Source organism: Xiphias gladius, chromosome 7 (genome assembly GCF_016859285.1).
Source record: "Xiphias gladius isolate SHS-SW01 ecotype Sanya breed wild chromosome 7, ASM1685928v1, whole genome shotgun sequence".
In the NCBI taxonomy this organism is placed as follows: domain Eukaryota; kingdom Metazoa; phylum Chordata; class Actinopteri; order Istiophoriformes; family Xiphiidae; genus Xiphias; species Xiphias gladius.
This window is the reverse complement of record NC_053406.1, coordinates 25,594,797-25,618,683: the sequence shown is the minus strand read 5'-3', so window position 1 is coordinate 25,618,683 and position 23,887 is coordinate 25,594,797. Positions and strand designations below refer to the sequence as shown.

Here is a 23,887-nt window from a genome sequence, read left to right as displayed (position 1 = left end):
ACTGTAACTAATCAAGTTAAACCCCACTATATAATTGATCTCTGTAATTTGCCTTACAGAAGTCAGAATGTCGTCTCTGGCGGTGGTATGTCGAGGCGCTGCGCTGTGCTTTGTGCCCAGAGGAGGAAGGGGGTGCACCAGAAGAGGAGGAGGATGTGGAGTGTTTGCTGGTTCCGTTGGTGATGGTGCCAGGCCGGACTCGGGCTAGACTCAGACTGCTGCCCGACCGAGACTCATTGCCGTCAGTCTGAGATACAGACAAACAGACACAGATAGAAGATGCAAAATTACAATATGAACAGAGACAGGCATTAGATAAGTTGTTTACAGCTTCTCTCAGTGCAACAACCCAGGCTTATAACCAAAACCAATTTAGTCCAGAGCAATCAATTCCAAAGCCAGGTCTCAGTCTATATCAAACAGGGACCAAAACCAGATCAAATCATATATTCACATTTGTACGTTGAATAAAACAGATTCAGCCGTGACTGACACAATACAGCTGTAAACAAATGAACATTCAAAAATGCTGACACCAAAGACACCTTCTCCATTCTGAGTCTGACACACCTGTAATTGTAGTATTTCTTCATTTAGAGATAACTTTGGTTAGTACTGTATATGAGCTCATGTGGCTAAAGATAATATTCACTGTCAAAACTTTAATTATGGCTGCATAATTTATATATTTCATTTAATTACAGGAAGTGAAAAAACAAACAAACAAAACAAGTTGACAAACCTCATTCTTGCGTCCAAGCAGCAGGTACGTAGCGGTGACCTCATTGTACTTCTGACTGGCCAGAGAATCTCTGATCTCTTCTCTGGTGAAGCCCATCCCAACCATCACATCTGGAATGAGAAAAATGAAATTAAAAACAGTTATCCTACATCCTGTAACCGATGCAGGAAACATGTAGGTTCAGCTTGTGTGCAGTTATAAAAGGTTCAACCTCAGTGCTCTGCTTGGTGTGAACCTTTAGTATTTGATCCATATGCAGGACCTGAATTTAACGCCTGCCAAGAGCTTAGAGCCAGTACAACATGTCTGGAACACCATGTCGGTCCACTTAAGCTTTTATGGTTAGTAAATTATGACACCCCCTAGCACATTTATGTAAAGGAAACTTTGAGTGATATACTGTAATAATCCAGGACTCTGGCAAAACCTTCCCCTGGGAGGCTGAACAATACATCAGTGCACCCAAACCTTTTCAAAGTCATCCATAAGTCATTGTGGCAGACACTGATGACTTTGTGGCCACAACTCTAAACAGCCGCCTTCGCAATGGAGGCCTTTGAACATGCCCTACTACGAATTCTTTGTCCCCGACCTGTGGGAGTTAAACACTACCAACAGGATACTCAACCAGATGTTCGCAGTCAACCTTCACTGAATATTCCTGTTTAGTCTTATTGTAATCTGCAACACAATCCAACGGTTATCAGTTAATCATTTTGTGATCAACATTATCTATGTTAAGAAATAAATTAATGTTTTTCTCACCGATGCGACCAGTATCGTTGAAGTCCTCCACAGGCTCTGTGTGAGGCTTCAGCTCCTCACCCTCATAGCCGACATTGATCCACTTATCTTTCATTATTTGCTGTTGAGAAAATAGAAGGAGAGAGAAGCTTTGACAAACACAGTAATACAGTCTAGTTTAACTTTCATTTTGTTGGGAGTGGTAACGTCAAGATTTTCCTTTGTATCCATATTCAGTTGTTCACCATTTACTTTATGCACTGATTATTCTACATACTCAATAACAAATCAATGTGTGTGCCTTTGTTCATCTTTGTGTGTTTTAATTTATGATTGTTGTCCTTGAAGATTACATCACCTAGAGGCATCAAACATGAAGGGCAATTATATCCTGACTATTTAACGATCAAACACACTGCATTGTAGAGCTTGATATTTAGACACCGATGTGGTCATGTATGTGCCGCCCAGTCATGTTGTTGTTAAGTTTCCTGCTCACCTCCAGCGAGCAGCGCTTGGCAGGGTTGAGGACCAAGAAGCGGCGCAGGATTCCCTCGCAGTCTGTAGACATGTAGAAGGGTACGCGATATTTCCCCCTCAAAACACGCTCCCGCAGCTCCTGAACACAACACACGTCCATACACCGTGAGTTTTAACTAGAGGAACACTGAATCAATTAAAGAACGGAACTAGGCAATATTACTTATGCTATATTATAATTTCCAAATATAATATATGATGTCATATTGTGATGCACAATTTTGTGATTATAAAACTGATAAAATGTGGTAGGAAAACCTCAAAGGATTATTTGCAAATTTCAATTCTGACATTATGCTAGGAATACCATAAAGTTCAACCTGACTAGCACCAATGTCTGTATCTTAAATAATAATTTTGATAATCTTGTTACCTAATTATCATGAAACTGATTTTAACTATAGTGGACAACCCTCAGAGGCACATTAAAACCAGTTTTGACTGTGAAGGACATGCAATGACTACAGTTTAAGCAAAACTAAAAAAAAAAAAAAGGAAGCTATTTTTTAACATGTACTGGTATGCTATTTAATACGCAAGGAAATGAGAAGATGCATAACAGCTATTTTTAGCTGGCATTTTAAAATCCCTAGTGTTTTAGCCTTCAAAGGCAAAGTAAAGTGACTGTATCTAAAATAAATTCACAATAATGTCTCTTTGGTGAATTAAATTTATTCTGTATACCCAAAATAAATTACGGAAAATAGTCAAATAGAGATAAAGCTTTATTTCGTGCACAATGTCGTTGCACCCATTTTCACTCTAATCAAAACCAAAACCTAAGAAATCCCTTCATGGGAGCCTTCAGTCACCTCACATGACATTATACTGAACCAACACAGCCTCCACATCACCCACCTTTAGGTTTTGTCCGTCAAAGGGCAACGACCCACTAACCAGTGTGTACAAGATGACACCCAGGCTCCAGATGTCCACCTCTGGACCGTCATACTTCTTCCCCTGGAAGAGCTCTGGGGCAGCATAGGGCGGGGAACCGCAGAACGTGTCCAGTTTACTGCCCGCAGTGAACTCGTTACTGAAGCCAAAGTCAGCTATTTTGATGTTGGAGTCTGCGTCTAGTAGCAGGTTCTCAGCCTGTAGGAAACAACACAGACAGTGAAACACATAAAGACATTAAAAAAAACAGGAAACTATAATCATGTTTGTTACTGAAAAGCTGAGTGTTGAATAAGAGTGTTATTTGCATATTTGCAACTTAAAGGTGGAGTCCATGATTTCTTTCAGCACTGCATATAGGAAGTGATGTGTTTTCTTTTGCAATGGCTGATTTAAATAAAATTTAGCTGTTGTTTTTAACTTCATTTCAGTTACCACCCTCTGCTATAATATGGAAAGTAAAAGATATTAGCTTAAAGTAAATGTCTATGGGTAAAAGTAATACATGCAGTCAGACATTAACCTTCACAGGTTTTTGTTATCTAAAGAAGGTTTATGGACCCTTTTCATTCTTTCTCCTATTACACTGTGTAATCACCTTCAAGTCTCTGTGAACAATGTTCTTCTGATGACAGTAGTGCACCGCTGACACAATCTGAGGAGAGAAATAGAAAAAAAGACATCAAACAAGATACGATAATTGCATTTATTCTTTGTACTTACATCACATAAATGGTAGAGAAACTAGGAGCTCCATTCACACAGGCCTCCTTGACTAATGACATAACACAAGATTACGAATAAAATGTGGATAACTGAATTTCTTGCTGTGGGATCACACCTAGTGTTTTGCTTCATTAGGTCTGAAACCCAGCAGAAATAATTACTGCATTTCTGTGTTGGCCTGTTTTAGGTTTACACTGCCCGGTTACTAGCAAGGCCATGACTGTAAACAATAAGCCACATGAACTCTAACGAGATGTCAGCTCCTATAACTTTTGGTAAGCATGATGAATTTATCAGTCCTCTTCCTCTCTTTGTCTTCAGCCCAGACTTTACTTTGTTCTGCTCAGTTTTACAACCACATCTTTTACTATACACAGACAACCCCTAGAGTGTCAAGTTTGTTGAGATTTTGTTTTCAACCGTAATGTGACTGCAGTTTTTCTTCTACTGACTTCACATGACCAAATTACAATCTTAGCCAATCTCTCAGTTAGGCTCACAGTGCAGCTGTAAAGGGACAAACAGACAGACGTACAGGCACATGGAATGGTGAGGTAAGGTATGGGGTTTTTCTGACCTGTCTGAACTTGGCTCTGGCCTCTTTCTCCTTCATTCTGCCATGAGCCACGAGGTAGTCAAACACTTCGCCTGGAAGAAAAACAAAGAGTGTGAAGACATGCTGCAGTTCAGACAGGCGTGAAAGTTGTTTACTAGTCCGATGCCCCATCCACCTTCCAATCATATATGATGATTTTTCTTTGATCTGAATGTGTTCATGTGTGTTTAAACATTACAAAATCCCAAACACTCTGCCAGGGGTTTATGAATTTAGAATCAGGTCTGTGCGAAGCTTGTACAAATTTGTTTTGTGCATTACAGTAGCAAATGTAGCAACACTGTAAAAGGGTTGAAACCTGATACAAGTGGCCTGACTAAAACGAGTAAAGGCATATGGGTGTGTGTATGTGGTCATGTTTAGGAAAGAGAAAAAACTATCTATGACTTCCAATAAGTTATTCTATGTCCTCCAATGTTCGTTCCTCCTGGTTTGTTAACATTATTGTTCAGCTCCTGCTATGCAGTAAAGTGTCAAGTATGAAACTATTTCTTAATACCGTATGCTATATTTCTTTGATGACACATTGAAAAAAACATTCCTGATATTCCGAAACTGCTTGACATCCCTTGTCAGGAACACTTAAATGATATTCCAGTTTCAAATGTTTTTGTGCGCAAGCCTCCATACATATTCTGTAATGTATGTATGTATGTGTAATAGGTAAAGCAGGCTAAGGTTGAGTTGAACAGAGCAGCATGTCAGTTGGTGAGCTGCTGCCTCCTTATTAGGTATTGGAAGTAAGAGATCATACAATATACAGAGAAGCAAAGAGAGATTAAGGGATCATGAATTGGAAAGAAGAAAGAAAAATAGAGAAGCCACAAAAACTAGAAGAGTGTGTGGGAATCAGATGAACCATGTTAAAGAGTAAGATTCATAGAGGAGCACAAAGTCAGACATTGGGAGACAGAGACAGACATGTGATCTCACTAATGAAAATGAAGGCTGTGGCATTGAGCTCAATCGTTTATAACCTAAATTAATAAGTTCATCAGTTGAACTTTATAGTTCAGTCAAAGTAAAGAATCTAATTGGCACCGTTCAATACTTGGCAATGATGATGAAGGTTGTGGGGATGTCACTCACCTCCACTGGCGTACTCCATAATCAGGTAAAGAGTCTTCTCTGTCTCAATCACCTCAAACAAATGCACTGTAACACACAGAAGAAGAGATGTGAGCACAAGGGTCAGCACAGAATCTCTCACTCACACACACACACACACACACACACACACACACACACACACACACACACACACACACACACACACACACACGATAATTCTCTGAGGTGTAACTCACCTATGTTGGGATGGTTGAGGGTTTTCATGATGCGTACCTCTCGAAACAGCTGAAAAAAAAAAAAAATTTAAACGAGAGAATTATCCGTCAGACTCCCTTGTTCTTGTCAAGTCTCTGTTATAAAATTGCACACATCTATATATACAGGATATTTCACAGATAAGTTACTTAAAATATTAAAAAAAATATATAAATGGGCCTTATAAACTGCTATATGACTAGAACTGAAAAGTTGCTTGTGCTATTTTATGATGTGTAAGTAAATTCAGCGTAGGAATGGGCAATATGGCAAAAACTAAAAACAAAAAGGGACAGTTACCGCAGCTCTATCTTGACTTGATGTATTTAGATGTCATGCAGCTACAGATTTGGGTAGAATTTAACTTTTCGTCATTTATTTACACGTAAGAACTGTGAACCATGAAATCTTAACATGGGAGTTTGGAATATGAAGACTGTATAGTGACAATCAATATATGGAGACAATGAATAAGAACACAATATAATGCTTCTTTGTGAAATAAAAAATACATCTGAGTCACTTTAAAATAGAAGCTCTTCTCTCTGTGCTTACATTGAGTTTCTTCCACCTTCATCCTGACTGTCTCGTTCATTCATCAAATGAATGGTTCTTCAGTTAATTCATACAGTTCACAGCTGGTATACAGACACTGTTCCCCTTTATCCATCTTACCCCTCGACACACACATACGTGTTCTACCTCACACTCATCCTCCCAACCACCTCTGGACCACCCAAGGGAGTGTCTCACTGATGCTAGGCTGACAGCAGGGCCTCCTCCCCTGGGGTGTGCCCCCCCCCCCATTCAATCCATCACTGAGCTCCAGACTGCTGCCTCATCCTGCCACTCTGATGGCGTCACTCTGTCTCTCCAATTAAGTAATGTATTTGTCTGTGAACTCCATTTTAAAAGATTACAGAGTGAAATCAGCAGGGCTAGACGCATCAAATTGGAACCTGCTGATGGCCAGTCTCGAGATGTTTTTAACACCAAATTTTCACAAGACCCTTGAAAATGGATTCTAAACTAACATGTGTATATTCATTAAAAATTTGGGATTTTGCCAGATCACTGCAAAAGTTTTTTAAGGTCTGCATACTGACTCTGTAAAGTGTTAAATAAATGCAACTAATCGATTCATCCACCATTAGTTGTTTTGGTTTAGTTATTAGCGACAAAGTGAGACATGCGCCCTCACTGGGAAGGGTGTGTAAGTGGAATGCATTACAAAAAACAAAATGTGTGTGTTATGAGGGCAGTGTGGTACCAGGAAACAGAAAGACAGAAATGAGGCAAATTAACAATGGATAGGAGATGGGGGGGATCTATTTATTGGTCTAAAAAGATGATAAACTGTTGAAAAAATGAAAATGTGAATAAAATGGCATTCGGTGCATTTCCATTTCACTACATTCCTGACTGCAGCAGGCTTCAGATAGAAGAACTCAAAAACAGGCATATATTACTCTATGTTACTTTATTCTGAACATATGTGATCAATTAAAGAAATACTCTGACATTTTGGGAAATACACTTATTTTCTCTCTAGCAGAGTTATATGAGAATACCACTCTCATATTTGTCTGTTAAATATAAAGCTACAGCTAGCAGCCAGTTCAGTTAGCGTGGCACATGGACTCTAAACAGAGGGAAACAGTTAACCCGGCTTGCACGCCTTTGTGCTAAGCTAAGCAAACTGCCCGCTCGCAGTAGCTTCATATTTATCGTACAGGCATGAGAGTCGTGTCAATCTTCTCATCTAACTCTCCGGCAGAAAGCAAATAACTGTATTTCTCACAGTGTCAAACTAATATTTTAGAGAAACAATGAATTCAATGAGGATAGAAAATGTCAAAACCTTTATCCTATTCATCCAGGGAGGGCTACAGTACATATGTCCTGCTTCACATTCATATTGATTATATTTATTTCATTTCAGACCGAACAGCTGCTGAGTATGCCACGTGTTCAAGGAATTTGCTTTCTCACAGTGAAGTAACAACACTTCCACGGTGACATAACTCTAGAGTCGCCCCAAGGCGATGTGTGTATCCCTGGGTGCGTGTTTTCACAGATATCATCAGAGACAGATTCCTGGTATGCAGTTGACCACAGGGGAAAATACCAGTTTAGTTCGTCTACGCAAACACCCATCCTCCCACACACGCTAACTTGGCCATACTGTACAGCCAAATGCAAGTTTAATGCCAAGATAAAAAGCTAACTACTTTAAAAAAAAAAAAGGAAAAAAAAAAGAAAAGAAAAAACATTCAAATAACAAACAACTAATACACAAGAACTGGTGTATATGATGAACTTGCAACAGTGTTTTATATTTGATCATTCCTGTGTTTTTGTTTGATTGCAATCATCAATCAAATAATCCTGTAATTTCATCTGTCTGTAAAGCACTTTGGTCAACGTTTGTCGTTATTAAATGTGCTCTATAAATAAACTGACTTGACTTATTAGAAATGAATTGTAAATTTTGATACTGTTAATTGTCCAAGTTCTCAAAAAAAGCTGGCTTCATTCTGTCTGATGTAAGAGTTTGCTTCTTGTGCTTCATATCATTGTAAAATGAAATTTTTTGTGTTTGGACAAACCATTTAAAAGACCCCACCACGGGCTCTGGATTTAATTAATGGAAAAAAAAATTGACAGACTGATCAATAATGAAAATAACTATTAGTCGTAGCCATAAACTGATTTATTAGTGTTCAGGAAATTAACTCCTCAAAGGAAAAGACGGTGGTTTGGCGTCCAGTCTGTAATTTTCAAGACCCTGATGTGAACTTATGTGAAGAAAAATGTTGTGCTCTGTAAGCATTCACACATAAGAAACACAGAGAATATGCTCTGGCTGTTAATGTGTTATAAACATTAGTTTCTATTCTGCTCTGTCAGTTTTCCTACTCAGTGCTTTAAAATTAGGAAGCCGCCTCATCATAAACAGACACACAGAAGCCCACTGGGAGTGTGTGTAATTGAATTAAGTGCATGGTGCATCAGCTGTTCATCTAAGCTTTAAAAAGAATTATCACTTAAGTCTCTCCTTCCTCACCTCTCTCTCCTATACACCCATTCACCTCTCTCTCTCTTTCACTCGCTCCTCCTCTCTCCTATACTTATTCACCTCTTTCTCTCCCACGTTTTCACTCTTTTTTCTGCCTACTTGGTCCACAAAACTGACAAAATCCAATCTGTTACAACTGGTCACTGGGACAATATTTAAAAGATAAAAAATAACAACTTGGAATTGTCTCAAAATCCGACTATGGATGAGAGACACTCAGGAACCAGAAACCTCAGCAGCTGGCCAGGAAATTGTTGAGTCACTGGTATTGATCAACAGTCCGATCAATCCTCAGCTCATATTGAATTAATGTGGTGCTTGTAATGTTTCTTATTGCACTTTTAGGGGCATTTTGAAGATTACAAACAAATAAAAATGTCAGATTCCCATCTCGTCCGGATGGAGCATTTGTCCACTAAGCCAAAAGAATAACTTCACTTTCTGGCCTTCTTATGTTCATCCTCTCTTAAATCACTCCACGTTTGTCTCACACGGCGATGGCCCTGCATCACCATTGCCATGCCAACCCAGGTATTAATCCCTGGGCCTGAATCTCCTGCACCCCAGGTTGTTGTGGGAAGTCATGGAACATCAAGCACATGGCAGGAGCTGTGCACACAGAGACACACACAAAACCTACTGACACACAGCTGTTCTAATCTGTGGTCCTCGTATCTCAAAATATCTTTTATGCTTTCCTCCTCTCAGGCAGCATTTATCAACTTTTGAGCATTTACATCCTCTCTTACTCTGTTTTTCCTCTCCAGGAATTAATACTCAACTGTTAATAAGTAAGAGCTTTCACTGCTTTTCCACAAGGATTTACACAAAGCAACTTAATAACTGTTTGTTTCTTTTTGTTTTTTTAAACTTTTCTTCACTTTGACAGTGGTGCTGCGTGGGTTTGATTCATGTGTCTGGCTTGCCAGTCTGTTGACCTTTGACCTGTTTATCCAGGCCATCTATTCATGCTTTTCCTCTCCTTCACATACAAGTTTGCATGCACAAACAAAGAGAGAGAGAGAGAGAGAGAGAAAGAGAGAAGGGGCATGAAGAAAACAAAGATGCTGAAATAGAGGAATGAGTAATTAAAAATATTTCTCTAGCTCACATATTTAAAAACCCAGCCTCTTCGCATCTGTCCACTGCATGACACGCAGTCTAACACGCTACAGTTCTCTACACAATGTGAACGACAATTCCACTTATCAGTTGCAGCCAATCACAAGACCAGCAAAATTCAGAGAAAAAAGGAGAAGAGAGAGAAAGACAAAGAACGACAGAATGAGAGGAATGAACAAACACACAGGCCTCTCTCTCTACTCCCACGTCAGAGTAACTCTTGTGAATAACCCTGTTTGTTTGTGTGTGTGTGTGTGTGTGTGGGTGTGTGTGTGTATGTGTATATGTGTAAACGTCTCTAAACTATGAATGAGAGAGTCCAGCTCTCAGTACATTACTGACTGTGGTTTAGATGAACCATTTTATCTCTCTTCAGTCAGTATATGGCAACTACTACCAGCAAAACCGGATTTTTTGTTGTACCTATAGGTTTCTAGGTACAAGTCGTCATCATGACATTAACTGGCATGGTTCCCTTCAGCAAGGCACAGCTCAATCAAAGCCAGTTCATTTGGACACAACCCTAGAGATCAATGGTTTTCCGTATGTGTTATGTGTTAGTAAATGTTGGCTCAGATACTATTGCTGTCAACTGTTGCTCTGGTAGGATTAAAAGGTTAAATTAAATGTTAGTCTGGTAAAATATATAAATAAAATAAATAAAATTTATTAAATGTAATAATTTAATACATTTAATAAATTAATACATGTGCATTAAGGGATTACTGTGCAGCTACCAAGGCCTTTTGTATAAGCTCCACCATAGCTAAGATGCACCTCCACAAATATACACCTCTTTTTGCTTTGCTTTGGTGACTATGGACATATTACACGGAGACCGCAAAGATTGTGAGATGTCAGTTTTGACAGCAAGCTTTCACTCTTGCATTTTTCTGATGCCGACAGACACAGTTGGAATTGAACATCAAGAAAGTTGAAAAAGGCTCAATTTTTTTTTCAAGTATCTCTAGAGTCATTTCCTTTGCAAATATTCTGCTCAACTTTACAATCACAAAGTTAATGAAAGAATGTCAACAAAATAACTCGGTAATGAGACAGGGCAAACCTTCCCAATGTCATTCTATAATCACACAATGAACAAAAGGATGTTAACATGATATTTTGGGATGTAACTAAAGCATGTAAAGTCCTATAGTGTATGATTCACATCCAGCTATTGTTGCAGTGGTACTATCAATTGGTGAAATCTATGGTGAGCTATAAATAAAACTATATATCGATTCCTGCACCAAAATATTATTAGAGACACGTACTATATATTATTACTATATAATATTAATATAATATTATATTATATAATACTAAGTTTACCATGAGGCCTATATATTTGGCATGTCAAACTTTTATGGTTCATCCTCAACAAAGAATTAATAAGCCCATTTCGCATAAATATATATATATAATAATAAAGTTGTACTATGAAATTATTTATCTTATTAATACCTCATCACAAAATCTAGCCGGTCAAACACTTCTGCAAGCAATCGGAATTATTGAGTGGATAAACCAATCTTCTATTTCTTCCATTTCATATGTTTATTTGAACAAAGATCAGATAGAAATCCCACAGTCTGAGCCACCTCAGCACATGTCGATGCTTCTCTGGCAGGGTTAAAGGCAAACAGCAATGAACCAAACTGTGTCCTGCTGAATGTTTTGAGAGACTCTAATGAGTAGCATTACTCAAGGAATTGACTCCGCTCCTTTGCTTGTCGCTGGGGAACATTTGAATAGACTTTTGACCCCGTTTCTCCTTTTGTTGCCTGTTGCCTGGAGCACTGCCCTTCTATGTTATCCCAATAAAACAGCTACTATATGAACACTTACTCTCAATCCCTCCATTCCCTTAATGTACAGCAGTAATTGGAACTCCCATGCCTGTCAATGTGAAGAGCTGAATCATTAATGAAGAGTAGCTGGAGTTTTATTCTGGTCTCATTTTGCTGGCAATTTGACCCAGATCATAAGAAGCTTGACTCAGCTTGATTAAATAAGAAGAATTATATATATTCTTATAGATGCTGGCTAAACAAGGAACGGTAAAGGGAGGGAGCAATATAGACAGACCAAGGCAAGGTATTGTACTTCTCTTCTACTGTTCTATTCCCGTTGTTGTGGGAAAACCTTCTGCTCTCGCTCTGCCCGCCCTCTTGTCCCTTTATTGTATAATTATTCTCTTTACACACCGGCACAATAACAACAATGCATACAGCTGCAACAATATGATTATGCACAGACACCCACAACAGGGAGAATAGAAATGCAGATAATGGCATTACACGTGCATACAAAGGAAGAGTAGAGACCGTGTCAGACTGTGAGTTTATCCGCCTGTTATCATTCATGTAGGCCTACACACACACACACACACACACACACACACACACACACACACACACACACACACACACACACACACACACACACACACACACACACACTCTGTCTGTTCTCTTCGGTTCTGCTCTGTATCTTGTCTTTCTCAGGGTCCCTGGCCCCCATGACACCCCCACACCACGCCAACTCAGCCCCCCCTTTTGTTTGCCTGTCTGGAATTCAGCTCTTGGCTGAGGGGCCTGGGTGAGGGACAAAACTTCACAACACTTCATAGCATTAGATGGTGGCTCAAACACTGTCCTGCATACACACGCATACACTTTCCTTTTATGCACATACACAACATTGGACGGCTGCCTACAAAATTCTCCTGATCTCAAAGTAATACCAGGCTTTGATGGGGCCCTGCATAGTCTTGCAGATTATCCAGCAACACACACCACAGGGGAAGAGTGCACAAAAAAACCCTACTTGGTCCTGTATGCTGCTATTATAACCTTATAATTTTTAAGATATGAAAAAGGAAAACAGCATATTTTTGGAAAGGTACTGACAAAAACCTACAGAATGATTTGACTGAGATTCAGTGGCCAAAGTTTCAACGTGAGTATGACTGTCTGATATTAGGATTTCCAACTCTGCTTATAAACACCTTTGGAAATGCATTATATACTCTTTTCCAAGACACTATAGCTTTTCAATTTGGAAAACTGCTCAACACTGGCACAGATTTGCACTCTACCAAATACTATAGTCGGTGTGTGCAACAATAGAAGTTAAGTCCATTTTATTTAGTGCCAAAACATAACAGTAGTTATCGCAGGGTACCTTTCATATAGAGCAGGTCTAGACTGTACTGAGACCCAACGATATAATTTTTTTTCCACTATAACTACACTTTATCATGTTACTATGATAACCAGTGAAAATTTGTGTTTGATTTTGATGAAAGGTGTGATAATGACTCTGTTCATGAATTTTCGCAGGGTGTGCTTACATCAATCGTATGATTGATCCACTGTCAACAATAAATATACCTGTATTGGCATGGTTTACACTATTTCGAGGCCAGGCAAATTAAACAACCTATTGCACTTGAGCAGCCTGGCAACCGGGGGGAAGCAGGGAGCTTGCACAGTTGCACTTTGGCAGTGCTGGCTGTTCTCTAGAAACTGAGAACACTTTTAAAAGTCTAAAACCTGACAATTGCTACATCCCTGAAATAAATTTAGCATGCATACTGTAGTACTACAGACGGTATAGAGTACAGCTGTGATTACATTTTTACTAATACTGCAATACAACGCCTGGGGGAAAAAGGGGAGAAAGTGGGACACAGAGCAGTAAAGAGAATGAAATAAGTAGTTGATGAAGAAAAAGGGAAAATAAAATGGGAGGAGAGGGGAGTTGGGAGAGCAAGGGGGTGAGAGACACAGAGAGAGAGCGAGAGAGAGAGAAGGGGGGGGGGCATAAAGCTACAGTACAGAGAAGATGACAGAATATAGACTGAGGTGTATCAGAGTGTGAACAGAAAGAGAGAGCAAGGAGAGGAAGCAGAGAGCTTCTGTGAAGAGAATTAGACAGATGCTACTGTTTGTTTCTATTTCAACCCAACTGTAAATACTACATTTTTTGAATATTAATGCCGTGAAAATTAATATAAAAAATTATGTGTACTTTCATTAGCATACAAATCAATCTTCCATGAAAGACAAAAGATTGATTAATATTGGATAAATATTCTTCAGTGTCAGCTTTCATGTTTTCATCCAGAGGCAAAATTAGGAAACATTAGCTAATGGTCATAAAACCAGAATGGGGAGGGGAGACAGTAGGTCTGTAAATTGCTGATCCAGATTGATTCAGTAGTTTAAATGCATCATTATTTAATCAGCAAATACATTTTAATTTATTGCATTATACTTTCATAAAACGGCTTTAAGTGTGTAGAAATCCTATGTATGTTTTTGCTTTATACTCAAGTTTGTTGCATGGTGACAAAGGTGAAAGGGTTTGTAGTAGCGCTGAAATGATTAGTCGCTTAATTAATTAGTAAATCAACAGAAAATTAACTGACAACAATTTTCAACAATTAATCGAGTTGCTATCAAGCAAAACCGCTAAAAATTTACTCTTCCAGTTGTGAAAAATAGTAGCATTTGCTGCCTCTCTCCATTTTATTCCGAATAAAAATGAATATTTTTGTATTTTGGACTGTTGGTCAGACAAAACAAGCCATTTAAAAGATTAATTTTGAACAATTTCTTTATGTTTTACTGAATTAAAAAAATGTATCGAATAATTTAAATAAGGTCTGACAGATTAATCAATAATGAATATTTATAAATTGCACCTCTAAAGTCATGTATATATAGTGTGTGGGTAATCAGTAATTATAGACTAGAATAAGAAATGTTATATATAATATTATATATAATATATATAATATATATCTCACACACACACACACACACACACACACACACACACACACACACACACACACACACACACACACACACACACACACACACACACACACACACACACACACAACTCTGTACCAGCCCTGTTAAAACCAAGGTCTTAGCTTAAAGATTTGAAGAGTAGATTCATGATGTAATTAAGCAGACACTTCACTGTTGGAACAGAAGGCAAATGATGCTCTGAGAAAACAAACAGTGGATCTCACAGGCACTGTTCAGCACAAGCAGGTCTGTGTTCACATGAAGTGCACACAAAGATACAGACAACCATCCATCACCCCAGTTTCACCTCTGTTAAAGAGTATCTGTAGTTTATCAGGAGGTGATAACACTGACAGAATATTAACTGTGCTGTGAAGTAAACGTGAACTCCAAAATGGGTTTTGTGACATGATAATGTTACTTTACAAAAGTTTTGAAGTTATGTCCTGGTGTATTTCAGAGAAATGATCAACTTCAGTCGATGGCTGAAAACTGATATGCTGCCTCTTGGCAATAAACACTTCCATCCTTTGTCATATGTGCATTTTTGCGTGGCAGTAGTCAGTATCAATCTGTCTCCCTGTAAATAATCTACACTGGGTTGAAGTGTGTTACAGTAGAACTGCAGGTGCCAAATGGTTTAGATTTTACAGCCACTATTGGATCCGATTTGAACATTTTCCAGCCAGGATAAAAATGATCAGGATATGTTAACCCTTAGTTATCGATCTTTGTTTCATTTCTCAGAGGAGCTAAAAACAATTCAAGGGCTGGGGGATTTGTAATGGTCCTCAAGGTTCTTTACAATGATGAGTCTAAATCATCTGTTTGGATTAGATAGATACACAGTAGCTCTGAAGGTGTTTATACTTAAGAATATTAATTAGCTCAGACGTCACACCGAACTGGGACTTCTTTTAGGAGAGGCTCAGACTGGGAATGTGTGGTTGTGAAAAACTTTTTTTCTGTATCCTCTTGCTTTAAATTAGCTAAATTATGTCATGTTCATGCTTTTATCTGATGTTATTTCCAGTTGAAACAGAATGTTGGGACAGGGAATAAAACAGAGAGGAGCTGTTTAAAAGAGGCTTGGCAGGACCATTACAGATGCAATAATGCCCTTCAAAATGTGTAAACTGCAGAAACACAACCACAGTTTCTTTTAAAGGGACTGGAGGGTGGCTCCCCAATCTCCTGACACAAAAATTGTGAGGCTAGATTAGGAGTAGAACTAAAAGAAACTGGATTTGGACAAAAGAATATGATAAACTAATCTTTTTTGCCATCTTTTGTTACAAAGGTGATATGATATTAAGATTTTGCTAACAAAGCATGTGTTTTTGTTTTTTTTCCCCCATTTCGTGTTAACGTTAACAGTCAGAACAGCAGAGTGATACACCAGCCGTCCCGACCAGTATCTAGGCCAGGTGAACCAACTATCACACTGAGCTAGACCCCATCAATAAGGCAACTCTGTGTTATCAAGAGAGTCAAAACCCAGCCTGGCCAGCCAACCAGCTGAGTATTCATCAATAAGCTAGTTGTGTGTGTGTTGGTGTGTGTGATGCAGGATCGATCTCAATGATGCAAGTGAGTGTATTTGTTGCAGTCGTGGTGCTGATAAATAAGACTCAGTCAGAGAAGGCCAAAGTTTGGTCAGCAGATCTGCCGCCACTGAACAAAGACTGACTTGTATGATCTGTCCATACAACCGTGAGCCGGCTTCACAGACTACACACAGGTTAAAACTATCTCTAAGTGACAAATAGCAAAGACCATGCAAATCTTCTACAAATGTGAAAAAATGTGTCAAAAATGCATGAACGGAACACACACACACACACACACACACACACACACACACACACACACACACACACACACACACACACACACACACACCAACTACAGTACATGCCATCAAAAATCCTGATTTAGAGTCAGTTAAAATATCAGTTGACAATAAAGGACCATTTTGATAAAATATTAATATTAAGAAACTATGTGACAACTATTTTGGTACCTGAACCTCTCTTACTAAAGACACACAGATCAGCCAAACTGAGTCACACTCACATTAGCTCAATTTGGCTTTGTTCTTTCGAAAATGGAAAATGGAAAAGTTTTCTGAAATTATTTAGCTCCGAAGATTTCATTCTCAACACTGAATCAAGCTTTAGAATTTCAGGCTAATGCTGGCTCAGCCAAAGATGCTGTAATACAGCCGTTATGACAATGTTTTCCAGTGAATGATTTAAGATTTACTTTTTTTCTCAACCATCAGAGGTTAAGCTGCATTGACAGCATGACCAAAAATCAAATCAATCTTTCAATTCTGCTTTATTTTTAAATGCGAATATTCCACTAGCAAAGCCGGATGAGAAAACGCTGCAACTTTAATGGCTTGAAAACAGTACCAAGGCCTGAGGCAGTCGTTCTCACTCAATTTTGTTTCATTAAATCACTTTCAATGAACACATGCATCAGACATGCACACACAAGTAGCCGCAGCAGACCAAGTTCAGACAGGAGACAGCTTAATCTCATTAAGCCATGAATGCAATACATGTAGTTAACACAGGACCCTACATGTCACTAGACAAGAATACAGTGACATACCCACTCAACCAACTCTGTTGTCTTAACTCTTCACAAATTCTCACTGAAGTGATGCAGTGTTTTTTAAGCTCTTAACCTGCGGCCAGTAACCACTTCCATAAAATGATGTTTCACATAACAACCAAAGGGTCAAAGTTCAGACGACTGCTGTATACAAGGGTCATCTGAGTTACAGCCTAAGGCAAAACAACATGTTGAAGACGTTACTGTGCTCAATGACTTCTCCTGATGCAACACAAATGCAAATAAACACACTTAGGACACCAGACTGACTGACTGTTAAATATTTAAAATAAAAGGACAAACAGTTTGGGGTCATATTCACACAGATCATGCAGATACAGAGGTTAAGTAAATAAAGTAGCAGGGCTGAGACAGCGATCACAAAAAAGAAATAAAGTAGGATAACCGTGTTGTTGCTTTTATAATACAAAAAAACAAAACAAAAAACAACAAACAAACTAGAAGGCAGATCATTTCTGCTCAAGGAAAATTAGGGGATCAACTCATGAGTTTGATGTAGGTAGGCTGAGAAACCCACCAGCTGCTACATCACCACAAAAAACATTGGACAATGAAAAACATCTCAATGTGTTTGTGTTTTATGGTTCTTTGACGGCTGCATATACTCTTTGTTTTCATCTTTACCTTCTACATTCACTACATTTTACTTTGACACACACAAGTCTACACACATATACAAACACAACAGTAACACGTCACTCACCTTCTGTAGGCTGGTTGGGTTGAGTTGTGTTTTATCGATGATCTTTATTGCAACCTGTGAGGAAACAATAGAAAAAGAAATGAACAATAACAATCTTACAGAGAAAATATATTAATTCCACACACACAGAGTTGCTGATTTGTCGCAAGCAAATCATTCCACACAAAATCTCAACAAAAACTGAACACTAAGTTTTAAAAAGGTAGTTTCTATTCCTGAGCTATAGCACTGACATGCTTTTCACTGTGAAAAGGTTTCAATTTTTCTGGTTTTATGTTAAAGCAACTCACAATTATTTTCATTATGATTTAATCCACCTATTATTTTTTCCACGTAATAGTTTGATTTATAAAATGTTAAAAAAAAAACAACTGAAAGATGTGCATTACAATTCCCTATAGCCCAAGAGGATGTCCTCAGATGTCTCATTTTGTCCAACTACCAGTCTAAAACCAAATATATTCAGTTTACTATGAATCAAGACAAAAACAGTACCAAATCTACGAACTCAGGAAGTTCAAATTAGAAAAAGTTCGGTTTTGCTTGTAAACTGACTTTAAACAATTCATTTATCAAAAATAGTTGCTGATCATTTTTTTAATTAATTAATTGACTACTTGTTTCAGCTCTAATCGAATTTATTATGAACTACTTTGGTTTTTCCAAATTGCATAAGGCTTTCTTTGTCTTTATCAGAGTGGTAACTGCTGAGCAATGTGCTCTGGTGCAGGGTCCAATTTCCGGACTATATAAACCATGTATTAAAATAAAACAAAGTTTTGTAGCAACATTAGCATTATCCCCTCTTCCAAGTTAAACATGAAAAAAACATGCCAACCAACAACACTGTAGTGACGACAAACAGTTCAAATGCAGAGTGTTACAGAGCATGTAATGAACACAGAAGCTGAAATCCACTAAACAAACCAACAAGGCTTCATAAGAAGCTTAACAACATGAGGTGACCTGGTCAAAGACTGTTTCAAACAACCACTGTAAACCCCCAGTATATTACTGTCTTCCGTTTTATGTGGGTGGAAAGCAACAGCTCTCACATGATCGAGCCAGAAGCAACACATGAACTTTCTACTGAGCCTGATGGCGTTACCAACTCAGGTAATGTAGGTCAGGGTTTTATGAGAAGAAAGACTACAGTGTATACAAACACACTGGCATACACTTACACACAAGAAAAACTTGACTGTCTCCGTTCAGTGGGTTAAGGCTTTGACTGTGCTGTGAGACAAGACAGTTTTGGTTGACTATAAAAGCTAACAGAAGATGCTCTCAGCTTGTAGGAACAGCCCTTTAAAACTATCTGTGGACTGAGTCAGAGAGTTCCATCATCTTCTGGCTCCCAAACCCTGGTATTTACCCAGGAGTCTGCTACTTCCTGTAAGTCTTTTTCTTTAGCCTCATCAGGCCCAGCATGCAGGACTTTACTGACACTTTGCTCCGGTACCATCATGAACAGTTTTTGCAGTATACTGTCAACTGCTTTCTTTGAACTCACCTCTCTGCCAGTCAATATGTGCCGTGCCAGTTTGACCTTGGCAAAGTTGCCCTTGCCAATGGTTTTGAGTAGCCGGTAGTTTCCAATGTGTGGCTGCTCGTCTGAACACAAGGCGATGGAGTTACGACATCGGGCACCAAGTGAGCGGCTTGACCAGCCAGTACCCTTCTCTGAGCGGCTGGCCGACAGGGAGGTATGCTGAGGAGAGAGAAAGATTAACTGTCAGTATAACTAAAAATGTCATTTTGAATAAAGACATTTGCCATGCAATACCCAACACTGCCAGCCTTCTGCTAAACTAACTTGAATTTATCATCCGTATTGGGGATGACATGAGGAACAAGAAAACAAGAAAGAGGAGGAAGCATCAGAGTCTCACAGATGGACTTTAGTTACCCGTCTTCAGGCCTCACCACCATGAAAAACAAACAAAACACTTACACTTACTTTAAATGTCTGTTTTTAACTGTCTTGTTTGCCAACTTCTACCCACTTTCACATGATAAAACAGAGAAGTGACAGCGCTGTGGCAGTCTGTGGTATTTAGGGCTGTTCATGACTGGTAAGACAGTCATCCCCCTGCAAAGGTGACTGATGAACCCTCTACTTTTCACTATTTTCAGCAACTCACACCATTTTTAGCAGTACACCAGAAAACATCCAAAATCTACTTCAGCTTTTAATATTTCAACGCTCTATTTGAAGTTGACCACACACATCAACCACCGAGGGCCAGAATTTGATAATTTCTAAGCTTGGCACAGAAACAAAGCATCAAAAACTGAAACCAAAAAAACTCATGTGGAACAATAAAACTGTAAACTAACCACTGGAGCAGTTTTCAATGATTTTAGGAAGAAGTGTTTGAGGGATTACAGAGGTACTATAAGGCACTTTTAGAACTTTAGCCACCCAGCACAATATATTCCTTTTCCAATTTATTTCGCAATCTTCAATTTTCACCTCCTCCTCCCCTTCCCCCATTTATTCACCCTCCTTCTCTTTCCCCTGGCTCATCCCATCCCCCAGACAAATCAATTTTCCTCCGCTCCCTCTATTCTCCTCTCCATGCCTGGACCCGCCCTCTCTTTTGTCTCGCGCCACTATCTTCATTTTCAGCAACCTCACATCAATTTGAGCTTCATGCTGCCCTCCATCACCCCCACAACCCCCCACCCAAACCCCCACCCCTCCACTCTCATATCCCCTTCCCCCCATCCCACATACTCCTTTCAAGGAGTGCAATCCATTGATTCACCCACTCCTTCTGATTACCCCACAGTTTCATTCAAGAGGAAGCCTCTGTGAATGTGTGTGTGTGTGTGTGTGTGTGTGTTGTTTGGCAAAGTGTGATGGGGTCTCTCGCCAGCAGACTGGGGCAGGCAGAGGTATTTGGATGGAGAGTGGGGGGATGAAAGCCCCCCACATCATTATACACGTAGGATGACATTTGGTATAGAAGATAGATGGAGGGCTGGTGGATGGTTAGGTGTATGTGTGTGGCGTGGTGGTGATTGGGGGGGGGGGTATGGGTTGTTGTGGGCTCTTACTATGTAATTTGCACATTCAGCAAACATGCTGCACCCTGTCCTTGCGAACTGAAAGCAATCCAATTCTCTGTGACGATGCCCTACATCTCACATCATGTTCTGCTCTGCTGTCCTATACCTCTTTGCTCTCTGCTGCTCGTGAATCTTGTGGGGTGGATGGGAGAGTCAAGGACATAACTGACGCTAAACACATCTAATGTTACCATAATATTATTTATTTTAAAATTACAGATGTTTTTATTTTGCTCTCCATTTGAACTGTCTATCTTCTCAATCATCTACAAGTGTGGAAGATAAAATATTTGATTTATTCTGAAGCAAAATTATCCTGAAATGTCAGGTTTTTTGACTCTTATTGAAAGCACGACAATGATTCTAATGATAGGAGCTGATTTCTGTGGAAGCTTTATTTGTGCTGAGTTTTATGATAAGCCGTTAACAGCATTAACCCAATTTTCAGTGAATCCATCTACATCAACTTAGAATGCAACACTGTCACCAATCTGGCTCCTTTCATTGACTAGAAAAAGCCTATAGGAAGTTTGTTCCTTTAAATTATTGCGCCGCTGATGGGAATTCTAGTACATTCTGTCCTTACGTCAACATGTACTTACTTATTTACATGTACTCTGTACATGAGTTATGTACAGACATCAAAATGTCTCAGTACATAAGTCAATTTGACAAATTCAATGTCTAACACCAGTGTTAATTTTGGTAACTGGTTTTGATTTAGTTTTAGTCTTAAGTCGTTTGTAAAATTCATGCATGTTTTCATAGTTTGTCTCAGCTGTTATTTTGCCACTCATTGTCTAACTCTCAGTGGATTGTAGATTGTTAAATCATCATTTTTAAATCATCTTCTGAACAGCAGAGGAAACAGTTTTACTAATCATTTGCTACAGTGTTTGATTCCACAGATGCAGGTTGCTGAATTAGACTTTGCACTAAAACATGTCGTTTCATCTGTTTTTCACATTAGTTTAGTTTATTTGTTGACAAAAAATGTAATACATTTTGTCATAGTTCTCATTTTCAAAGGTTACTTTGAAAATAGGTCAACGAATATTTTTCGTCATAGTTTTCATTAACGAAATTATCACACTATAACACTGTAGATTCTAAGTGTTTGTAATTCAAATCCACAGGAACAAAAAATAATTTGTCATCAGCAACCGTACAAACTGTTACTGTCAGCCTGTTGTTGTGCTGACATGACTGCAGGGTATTGATCATGATCATGTGTAAGCAAAACAGATAAAGACTATGTCTGTCCTTTCTCTGATATTTGAATAACAAGCTAAAATGGGTCAGTTAAGTTTTCCTCCAAAATAAAAGCCCTAAATGCATGTCTCAGCCATTTTGTTACACGTGTTTCAAAACTAAGCAAAAGCACTGAAAAAAATGGGGCAAAATGGGAATATTAAAGTTAAAAACTGTTCCATGTGGCTTACTGTTTCTCAAAGCTGCTGATTTTTTTATGTAAAATGTGTAAAATGTAATTATGCAATTACCAGCCTTAACCATAAATTGAAGATGTTAAGGAGAAGAAAGACCAGCTTGACTAAATTCAGGCACTGCAGATGGGCTGTACTGTGTAGTCAGGTACATTCGTATCTGGTTCTCTTCTTAAAGGGTGAAATTTGCAACTGCTTTGTAACCAGCCTTGAATGAGCACAGCGCTCTATGTGGCCTCCCTCCCAATGTTCGATCTTTTCCCTCTGTTATATATTTTATTTTCTTTGGTATGAAACATCACAAACTCTGAACATACCATCCAGGAAGGTAAGTATGAGCTCAATATCCGATGCAGGAATTATCTGTGTCTTCCTAATATGAAATACATTTATTGTCACTTTTTCAAAGTGGATCTACAGCGTTCTGGTCCCATCTTATATGTGAACTACGAAAAGTAATATCCCTTGAGGGATATCAGATATGACATGAGGTAGAGCTACAAACCATGAGAAATCACTTAATTTTTATATCCTCCTCAGTATTAAAGAATAAATATTAGCTAAAATATGTGGTGGCATCATGGTGACATGTATGTTCGCATGTTTGCATGTCTGGCATTCCATCAGCTATTCTACATTCCAGCAGCTATCTTCCATCTGTTTTAGTCTGTGTGGGCGTACAGCTGAATAAAAAAATGCATATGAATGGATGAAAGGAGACTCATGAATCTTGTGATATAGTTCCTCTACTTTGAATGTGCCTAATTTGACGAAATGTGATACCACTTTTCTTTTGTACTTCGAACATATGATTTTATAAGTGTTCAATAATTTTCATTTAAAAAGTTGAAAACGATTTTATTATCTTTGCTTGTTTTGTATCTCTTTACATGCTGCTTCTCTGCCATGCATGCGTATTTTCAAGCTACAGGAATATTTTATCTTGCCACTTGCAGTCATTATATGAGTTTTTTAACGTTATTAATATAGATATTATTGCTTATTCTGCTATTGGCCTCAAATAACTCACATGACATGCAAGTGTCAGCTCGATGCTAATAACGTAAAATGCAAATGTGATTTTTTTGTCTTCCTTGCTCTGTTATTGTCATTTTAAATGCAGCAGGTGGAGCAGCAAAAGGGAGGGCAGACAACTGCTACATCGAGACTCATAATGTGACGAACACAAACATGTTTCCAAACAATGGACCACGCCCTGAGGGAGGTGTCCTGCTGCTGCAGCCTGGATGTAATAGTAGGGAGGTATTGAGTAAAGACAGGATGTGTGACGTTGGTCTAGCAGAGGAATGGCGTAACCTTGAGCCATCCTGCTAACTAACACACACACACACACACACACACACACACACACACACACACACACACACACACACAGAGAGAGT

At 38.8% G+C, this 23,887-nt stretch overlaps 1 protein-coding gene across 2 annotated transcripts in view; it reads right to left on the bottom strand.

Moving 5' to 3' along the window:
- mark4b (MAP/microtubule affinity-regulating kinase 4b) overlaps positions 1-23,887 on the bottom strand; it is a 52,929-nt gene that overhangs the window by 15,933 nt on the left and 13,109 nt on the right. For both annotated transcript variants that reach the window (XM_040130566.1, XM_040130567.1), the window contains exons 3-13: positions 19,478-19,675; positions 17,965-18,018; positions 5,573-5,621; positions 5,355-5,420; positions 4,227-4,297; positions 3,522-3,578; positions 2,885-3,121; positions 1,986-2,105; positions 1,508-1,607; positions 743-852; positions 58-247 (exon numbers count right to left, since the gene is read on the bottom strand). In XM_040130566.1, the coding sequence (XP_039986500.1) occupies positions 58-247; positions 743-852; positions 1,508-1,607; positions 1,986-2,105; positions 2,885-3,121; positions 3,522-3,578; positions 4,227-4,297; positions 5,355-5,420; positions 5,573-5,621; positions 17,965-18,018; positions 19,478-19,675 (1,252 nt within the window). The remainder of the gene's footprint in view (positions 1-57; positions 248-742; positions 853-1,507; positions 1,608-1,985; positions 2,106-2,884; positions 3,122-3,521; positions 3,579-4,226; positions 4,298-5,354; positions 5,421-5,572; positions 5,622-17,964; positions 18,019-19,477; positions 19,676-23,887) is intronic.